Source organism: Engraulis encrasicolus, chromosome 1 (assembly GCF_034702125.1).
Source record: "Engraulis encrasicolus isolate BLACKSEA-1 chromosome 1, IST_EnEncr_1.0, whole genome shotgun sequence".
Lineage (NCBI taxonomy): Eukaryota > Metazoa > Chordata > Actinopteri > Clupeiformes > Engraulidae > Engraulis > Engraulis encrasicolus.
Window position 1 is genome coordinate 20,229,549 of NC_085857.1, and position 10,000 is coordinate 20,239,548.

The window sequence follows — 10,000 nt, forward strand, 5'->3', positions numbered from 1 at the left end:
GCGCTGCGCTGCTGTCGTTGATATATCCCCTTTTGTGTGCTGTGCAGAGCAGATGTTGCCCAGCTGTAGTCCAGTATCACCCATACTAGGTGTCGGAAAAGGGGATACAGTGATGCATTGGCATCCCCAGCATTGGGCTCCCTAAACAAGACTTTCTCAGCTTAAAAAAAAGATTGTATATGTTGTCACAATAGCATTGCTAAATCTCTCAATATTCACTAATTCGGCAGAGTTCCTGTTACTATTGTGATCCCTTTCTCTTTGAACTGGAGTAATCCTGCATGCCCACCCTCCGGAAAAAGAAGCATCACCATTTTAAAACTCGTTCCGACGCCTTTGCCCACATTTTATTTCAGCTTTGAACCTCCTTTCCAGTCCAGCTGGCTGATGGAATGTTTTTGCTTGCACTCAAAATTTTGTTCTCATGACCTTTTTCCAATAAGGACATAGGTTGTAGGTTTCTAACATGTATTACTTTACATTACTTTACGTATTAACGTAAAGGGTGGGTGGAGGAATGTGGTATTCAATCGATATATTTTTCAGATGTTTTCATGAAAATGTAAGTCGTACCCGTTTTGACCATGAAATGACGGTAGTTGCTTAATTAGCAGCAACAAAGAAGCAATCTTTCCTTAACTCAGCGCTGCACGCATCAACAACGAGATCGACCAGCTGATGAACCAGATGCAGCAGATCGAGACGCAGCAGAGGAAGTTCAAGGCGTCGCGCGACAGCATCCTCTCCGAGATGAAGATGCTGAAGGAGAAGAGGCAGCAGTCCGAGAAGACCTTCATGCCAAAGGTAGGAGGATAGGCTTGGAGTGCTTGCTACTACTACTACTACTACTGCTGCTGCTACTGCTACTACCGCTGCTACTGCTGCTAGTGTTACTAACCGCTTAGAATACTTACTACTACTACTACTACTACTACTACTACTACTACTACTAGGTTACTAATCGTAAGAGAAGACCTTCATGCCAAAGGTTGGAGAAGGACACACTTCGAATACTTACTACTAATACTACTACTACTACTACCGCTGCTGCTGCTGCTACTGCTGCTGCTGCTGCTACTAATACTACTACTAGGTTACTAACAGTAAGAGAAGACTGCCAAATGCCAAAGGTAGGATATGTTACAAGATATGCTACATACAAGTAGCTGCTACTACTACCGCTACTACTACCACTACTACTACTACTAGATACTACTAGAAGTTTCCTAAGAGTAAGATAAGACTTTCATGCCAAAAGTAAGAGGTCATGCTTAGAATACCTACTGCTACTACTACTAGGTTACTAACGGTAAGAGAAGACCTTCATATCAACCTTAGGAGGAGGACAGGCTTAGAATAAGAACTACTACTACTACTCAAAGGTTACTAAGAGGTTACTACTACTACTACCACCAGTAGTACTACAAGGTTACTTGGAGTAGAAGGCCTTCATCCCAAAAGTAGACACTGGAGTACTTACTTGCTTTGGTTCTCCCATTCTTATCTAGCAACACAATGGTGCAGTGTAGATTTCCCTTGCTCTCTTGACCTTCGCCAATCACAGCCCTTGACCCATAGCTCCAGCCATAGTCAACACCCACACGCAGACAGGACAAGTCATCACATCGCCACCCTAACGGGCAGCATGCTGCTGGAATAACAACCCCTTAACCCCAAGGCCACGGCCCAGATTACTGGCCACACGTGTTAAAGTCAACAGACACTACAGACAGGGGCAGGACACCCCACTTGACAGCCTTGACCCATCCCTTTCTCTCTCTATCTTCACCTCTGCCCTTGTCTGTCTGTTTTCTGTTTCTTCTTCCGCGTCTCCCTCCATATCCTTTCTCTTTCTACCTTTCTCCTCTCATGTCCCACTTTTCACTTCATATCTCTCTCTTTCTCTCTCTACCCTTCTTCCTCTACACACACCCCCCACCCCCGCCTTTCTCTGTCTCCATGAGTGCCCTGGTCTGTGAGAGATGAGATTGTCAGGGTTCCCGCGGGTTATTAAAAATATTAAAAAGGCATTGAATTTAGTTATCCAGCATTAAGAGCATTAATAGCATTGAATTAGCTGTTAAAAGTCGGGAATTTTTTTCACTGCGGCATTAAATTTTCAAAAAACATTTCAGTGTGCAACCTAAAGGACGAAGTTTTTTTTTTCATAATGAAGATGACGCACAGAACGTCAATATGACCCATGATTCGTTGTAGAACGCTACTGTAAACACAAATCAGTGCAGCGGCGCCATTTTTTGATGAGGTGAGGTGAAGAATGGGAAAGTGCCGGTTTAACCCCAAGTGGCTGCAGGATCCAAAATACTTTTGGGTAAAATCTGTGCCGAATGACCGCGAGGCGTGCTGCACACTATGCAAGAAAACGTTTACGCTGGGCTTTTTTCATAATGAAGATGACGCACAGAACGTCCATTCGTTGCACTGTAAACACGTGCACAAACCTTGAGTGCTGCAGGGATAACGGGAAGTGTAGCATTAACAATTATCTATCCTCGACGTAGCGCACAAGTATTTTTTCCACTAACCAGCAAAGTTTTATTTGTGCCGTCCAAGCACCAGTTGAACTCGAGAAGCAGGTTGTGATCAAAGCCACGCCCATTTATTTCATTGTGTTCATGCAAACAGTGGAGAACTGACGTTGTGGAGTGTTACCGGTTTTCTTGGGGTATTCTTTTTAAGGCTATTGAACGTTGTGAAGCAAACTTAAGGAGCAATCAGAAATCCACCGCTGTCATTTGTAGCCATTTCAATTTCATGACAAAGCTGTGTTACAAACGCAATTAGGCTACTTGGCGAGACAGACCTATCGATTGGTCGCAACTAGTAGATGTATCACAAACGACCACCGACATTAATTAACACACTCTTGTTTGAGGAGCTCCTAAAAGCGTTAGCAGAAAACAAGGCGACGTCATGCAACATTTAGCCTCTTTTTAAAATCTTGCATTGAATTTTTGAGGTGGCCAATAATAACCACAGACGCGTAACCGCGGTTAAATCACACACTGGTTAGGCTACAGTGCACTCCACACACCAACGCGTGGGCACGATAATACCTGTTGGTAGCAAACTTGACTCGTATCAAATCCCGTCTCTGAACTATTTCCCTTGCTGTTCGGAAAAAAAGACGACTACTTAGTTGATCTTGTTTTAATCGATGCGCTGCTAAACCAGGAGACCTGACCCATCTATGAATAGGGGGGCTCACGGCGCATTTCCTTACTGAATCATGCCCAGATAATGCATACTTCCCAGAATTGCGCATGGTGAAAAATAGTAAACAAGCATGGACGCATGCATGGTCTTATCGGATAATCATTATTGTGTCCATTCGACTATGGCAGTGCTATTCTCAAATACCTGTAAAACACTACATTAAGGGGGATCATTACTTGCACAACTAGCCCTATGACCAATAACTTGTTGACTCAAAAAATGAGTGGGTTATTGTCAGTTTAACGCTCAAGTTGTAAATGGTACATTTAAATGTAGGCAATTATGCTTTTTGAACGTCATTATAATGGAGTGAAGAAAAACGATTAGGCCTAATTATTAGGCCCAACAACAATAATAATGGTCTACTCCAATTTAGTCTGATAGGTTTACATTATATTGGCTAATACATGTTGAAAGACAGATAGGCCTACTGTATGAATATAGGTTACAGTACATGTGCAAATTATGATTAGGCCTATGATTGGTCTACTTCATCCTAGAAAATGTCAATAGCCTATAAAAAACAGCAAATGTTCCAATTCTTTCTGTGTTTGGCTGATCGGTGATCATCACAGTCGGTAATCTGTAATTTTCAAATAAACAGTGCTTTTGAAGCGGCTTTTGAATTCAATTCTGGGGTGTGTTTAAGTAAATAAATCTGAGTTTTAATTGTATTTTCCATAAATGTACATTCTTGTGCCAAACAGAGAGGTAATGAGGTTTGAATTTGATATGCGCTTTCTTAATTGAATTTCGTTCAATATTATTGAAATAATGGGTGCGATAAAAGTATTAAATTTTATGTGAACATGCATTAAAAAAGGTCTTAAAAGCATTGAATTTAGGTTTAACAATCCTGGGGGAACCCTGGATTGTGAACTTTCCTTTGACTCCGCTTGGAGTCTTGGTTGTACAGGTGTTTGTGGGGTGCTGTTTTACTGAAAAACATTGTGTCATTGTCTCTTGGTTGAAAGATGGTGTTTTGGGATATTAAAATCTTTGTTTATTTCTCTCCACACCTCCATCTCTCTTCACCTCTTTCTCTGCACCTCCCCATCTCCCCTTTTTTTCTGTCTCCTCTCTATCTTGCCGCTTCTCTCCTCTCCTCTCTCCCCTTCCCTCTCTTCTCCTCCCCGTCCCGTCCCGTCCCGTCCCTCAGCAACGTAGTCTCCAGAGTCTGGAGGCCAGCCTGCACGCCATGGAGTCCACGCGGGAGTCCCTGAAGGCGGAGCTGGGGACGGACCTGCTGGCCCAGCTCAGCCTGGAGGACCAGCGACGCGTCGACGACCTCAACGACGAGATCCGACAGCTGCAGCAGGTGGGTGATGACTCTGACTCTGACGACGACGATGAGGATGAGGATGATGAGATGGAGAATGTGGATGAGTAGTAGTATTATTATATACCTCAGGTTAGTTTGTACATCAGTGACGCGTCGACGACCTCAACGACGAGATCCGACAGCTGCAGCAGGTGGGTGATGACTCTGAGGACGACGACGACGATGAGGATGAGGAGATGGAGAATGTGGATGAGTAGTAGGATTATCATATACATCTGGTTAGTTTGTACATCAGTGACGCGTCGACGACCTCAACGGCGAGATCCGACAGCTGCAGCAGGTGGGTGATGACGGCGTTATGACGACCACCACGACAATCGTCATCACTTGAGTTTTAGTGGGTTAAACTGGTATCGTATGCTAGTTGCCACCAGGGCACATCACATTACATTAGCATTTAGCATTATTATTATTACATCACAGTACATTGCACTTAGCTGACGCGTTCATGTATTCAAAGCGACTTACAGTTATTACTTGTCAGGGTATTGGTTACAGTGCCTGGAGCAATGTGGGGTTAAGTGCCATGCTCAAGGGCACTTCAGCCATGGATGAAGATGTAGGGGGGATTTGAACCTGCAACCCCTTTAGCATTTAGCATTAGCATCATATCCCTGGGCCTGGGGCAGTAGACCCTTTTGTGTTACCCCCTGTTGGCTCCATTGCATATGTGTGTGTCTGCACAGCGTATCGGCTATGATGACTTTTAAGGAGCCCCTTGCCCACGGGTCTGCTCCTGTTGTTGCTGATGCGAGTGGTGTGAGTGGGTGGCAGCTGGAGCCTGTAGTCTGCCCTCATCTGCTGCTCAAACCTGCTGCTCTCTCCTCTTCTTTTTTTTTTGGTTGTGCCACCCTTTGTCTCTGCCTGCACTGTGCACCCAGGCTACTGGATTCATCTGTTGCATAACCAACAGCCTGTGTGTGTGTGTGCGTGTGTGCGCGCGTGCGTGTGCGTGCGTGCGGTAGCCCTGAGTTGTGTGTAGTTTGTTTGCCGTTTGTGCTCGCCTTGTGCATCGTGCATCATCCATTTGTATTGTTCATTGTGGGTGACTGTGATATGTTTGCGGGGTGCATTTGAATTGGGTGTGTGTGAGTCTGTCTGTTTGCGGGGTGCATTTGAATTGGGTGTGTGTGAGTCTGTCTGTCTGTCTGTTTGTATGTCTGGTAGCCTTGAGGTGTGTGTGTCTGCCTGCCTGCCTGTCTGCCTGCCTGCCTGCCTGCCTGCTAGCCTGGAGTGCTTCCTTTTATGGCTCTGATGATGGCTACTTCTAAAGAACATAATAGTGTTGTACCGGTGGGCGAACACGGTGAAGTGTGAGTGACTCACGTACTGGAAAAAGAGACAGAGAGAAAGCAAACGGGCTATCATTTCCAGTAACCTCCTCTTCTGGCTGTGTGGATGAATACATTTTAAGGACTCGATTAGCCGATCCATCCATTCATTGATTGACATTAAGGCTGTAACGATATTGCATCGAACCGAGGTATCGCGGTACGCAGACCCACGAACCCCTATCGCGAAACTGCCTCGCAGAATCGCGATGCGCCCTTTAAAAGTTGTTACCAAAGTTCTTCCCTAACAAAATCTCTGTTGTTACCCCTCAGTCTAGAAAACGGCAGCATAAAGGCAAATGTTTGCATATGCGCTTAAAAAAGACAAGTAGAAAAGGGGCACACATGTGCGAGTAACACTTCCATTCATCCCTCTCTTATAAAATGTTCCGTCCAACCAGCACGTGCATTTGTTATTATCAATTGCCTGAGCAACCTCCGCGAGACGAAACACTTAAACGTCGGAAGGTAAAGCACAGAAATGAACAACAGACCCAAGAAGGCTTTATCAAACGTGTGAAGGTGTTAAGATTCATGCATGCGCCGATGCTGATGAGTGGAGATAGACGTTGAGCAGAGAGAGAGAAAGAGAGCGAGATGCTCCGCCTGCCCAAATTCATAAACCACGCGACGCTCTATCAGGGAAGTGTCTGAAGTCGGGCGAACGTTGAGGTCGATGTGGATATTAATAGGCAGCGTTATTCTTCCCCGCATTGACCGCCTGCCTAGCGAAAACATGCTCCATTTCAGCCTGCATCCATTCCCGCTCTTGACAAAATGTCAAATCACAAAACCAAACAAAGGACAACGTGCCTGTTGCATAGTGAGAACATAGGCTAACTGAGTTTCGAGTTTTGTTTGTATAAGCGTGCGCGCGCTGCTGCACGATCAAAAAAGTTTAAAAAATATTAAACATCAAAATTAAGTGTTGCATTTTTGTAAGTAACTTTACACAACATGTTTCCTGACGAAATATGACCAGTGTTGTTTCAGTTAATGTTTGGATATTAATTGGATAATGTTTGATAATGTGAGACAGTTGTTAGACTAATAGGCTTCCTACTGGAACCCTGACCCTTCTCTCTCCGTCTCTGTCTCCCTCACACACGGTCAGCATCTCAGCATCATATGATCTAAGCCTATTAATAAGAAGCCTACTTTTCCTTGTTGAACTAATATCCCTTATTGTGCTTTGATGTCAACACCTGGGGAACAGGTTGCAGTGGTATATCTGCAGCATCATTTAGGTACATCTACAAAATTAATGTAGGCAGGTAGGCCTAAATGCAAAAAGAAATCATATATATAGCCTATATAGGCCTATAATTTATTTTCTTCTTTTTTTCCTTTAAAAATAAAATAAAATCGTGGGGCATATCGAACCGTGGGTCATATATCGTGATACAAACCGAATCGTGGGTTGGGTGTATCGTTACAGCCTTAATTGACATGAATCATGGCTGATGATGGTGATTTGGAGATGGATGGTAGGACCTTGTCGGATGGGCTGTGTATTGTCAGTAAGCCCACTCTCTAAATAACCAGGACTCTTAATTCACACCCGCCAACAGGCCAAATGCTAGTGAAAATTCAGTTTGGCTAGTAAGATTTAACATATGCTAGCCAAATTGGAAAAAAGGAAATTCATAACCCTCCTTCTCATTATTCACATGTATACTTGACACTGTACTATGCACAATGTGATTTGAAAACACTCACTTCAGTGCAGAATTTTTCAATTTGAATGTGCAATACAGTGGGCTATTTACCAAAAAAAAGGTACATGTATAAAAACACAAAGGGATATTTCCTCTACATCAAGATATTGAAGCCGTGTTGTAAAATGAATCACTTAGATTTCTTTGTCCTGATTATGGATTTGTTTACCAATTGAGTCATGGAAGCTATGTGCGTCTTGTACGACTCAAATCAGGCCAGTTTTTAATAATTGGCTGCTTTTTATTGACTGGTGGTGGGTGGGTGTGAGTCAAGGCCCTTAGAAGAACAGGCCTGCTCCGCTCTGATCTGATCTGATCTGATTGATTGACTGACTCACTCATTTAGTGTGTGCGTGCGCGTGCGTGCGTGTGTGTCTGTGTGTGTGTGTGTGTGTGTGTGTGTGTGTGTGTGTGTGTGTGTGTGTGTGTGTGTGTGTGTGTGTGTGTGTGTGTGTGTGTGTGTGTGTGTGTGTGTGTGTGTGTGTGTGTGAGAGCGAGCTAGTGTGTGTGAGAGCGAGCATACGTGCGTGTGAGAGAGAGCTAGTGTGTGTGAGAGAGAGCTAGTGTGTGTGAGAGCGAGCTAGTGCACGTCTCTTATTTTGTATAACAGGACAAGAGATGAACATGCGTATTAACCAACATGCATTGCTCTGATCTGATTTATTTGACTCACTCATTTTCTGTGTGTGTGTGTGTGTGCGCGTGTGTGTGTCTGCCTCTAATTGTGTGTAACAGGACAACAGGCAGCTGCTGAACGAGCGTATTAAGCTGGAGGGCATCATGACCAGGGTGGAGACGTACCTGAACGAGAACCTGCGCAAGCGCCTGGACCAGGTGGAACAGGTGAGCTCGCTAGTCTGACTCTGGTCAGCTGACTGGTCTTGTCTTATTGGAAGGACGCCAGGACCAGGTGAAATGTGTGTGTTGGAGTGTCTTATTTGAATGACGCCAGGACCAAGTGAAATGGGTGTGTTGGAGTGTCTTATTTGAATGACGCCAGGACCAGGTGAAATATGTGACTTGTAGTCTGTCTTATTTGAATGACGCCAGGACCAGGTGAAATATGTGACTTGTAGTCTGTCTTATTTGAATGACGCCAGGACCAGGTGAAATATGTGACTTGTAGTCTGTCTTATTTGAATGACGCCAGGACCAGGTGAAATATGTGACTTGTAGTCTGTCTTATTTGAATGACGCCAGGACCAGGTGAAATATGTGACTTGTAGTCTGTCTTATTTGAATGACGCCAGGACCAGGTGAAATATGTGACTTGTTAGCCTAGTAAACTAGCACCACCCGCTGCCGGTCTTTTTTTTTTACCTGCAAGTGGTCTAGCCTCGCATAATGATTCAGTTCTGCCAGAATGCCCTGAATCTGGCAAACCAATCACAACGCAGAGATGTGTATTGAATCAAAGCAGTCAGGGTTTTTAGGCGACGAGACTTGCAACACTGGGAAAGCACAACAACAAGAAAGATGGCGCTGATTGGTCAGAGCGTTGGCCTATAGTCACAGGCACGGTTTGAAAGACAACGGGTTGTTCTCATCAACAATCTTCGGATGTGTCGTTCATCGGGGCCAGACTAAATGAAACATCCAATCTCAAATTTAGTCTGGTTTATCAGGCTAGAGACTTGTAGTCTGTCTTACTTGAATGACGCCAGGAAATAGGTGCGTTCTAGTCGCACTCTAGTGAGCCGTCTGCCTCATTTGAGTGACAAACGGTGTTCATACCATCTAACAAACATGTTACCATTTGTGTTACTGTATACCAAAATTGGGTCAACTGTTAGTGTGTACAATTTTTGGGGGGTAATGTGTTTTTTTTCTCTTGAGTATGTGCAAAGCATTAAACTAGGCATTATTACACATATGTGAATATTATCAATAATCATTCAGGTACTACATGAAATTAAAAACGTGTGTGTGTGTGTGTTTTACAGGAACTGAACGAGCTGAGGGAGACGGAGGGAGGCACGGTGCTGACGGCCACCACCTCTGAGCTGGATGGCATCAACAAACGCGTCAAGGACACCCTCGCACGCTCCGAAGGTACTGCACAGCAGCCCTTTTAACCCACTGCCTCCTAAATGTCTTCGCCCTTTTTTGGGTAAAGGTGCAGCCAGCCTATAAAAAAACGAAATATCTCGGCCTCCGAAGAACATAAATCTTGTTTTAGAATGTGTTTATTCAACATACCAACATTTTGAGTAAAAAAAAAGCTCAAATGTCATGATCCTCAGGGCTGCGTTCAAAATAGTGCACTCATCCTTAAATTAATTATTTTATTAATTTAATTTATTGCGAATGTTTGTGCACCGTGTGGTGCGCGTCACCAGAAATTGACGGTCTGATCGACAAGACTGAGGTGG

At 44.2% G+C, this 10,000-nt stretch overlaps 1 protein-coding gene across 1 annotated transcript in view; it reads left to right on the forward strand.

Annotated features, from left to right (window-relative positions):
- The window catches only part of smc3 (structural maintenance of chromosomes 3), a 77,272-nt gene that overhangs the window by 47,662 nt on the left and 19,610 nt on the right, over positions 1 to 10,000 (forward strand). The window contains exons 20-23 of the mRNA XM_063198461.1: positions 651 to 804; positions 4,397 to 4,555; positions 8,364 to 8,471; positions 9,572 to 9,680. Coding sequence (XP_063054531.1) covers positions 651 to 804; positions 4,397 to 4,555; positions 8,364 to 8,471; positions 9,572 to 9,680 — 530 coding nt within the window. The remainder of the gene's footprint in view (positions 1 to 650; positions 805 to 4,396; positions 4,556 to 8,363; positions 8,472 to 9,571; positions 9,681 to 10,000) is intronic.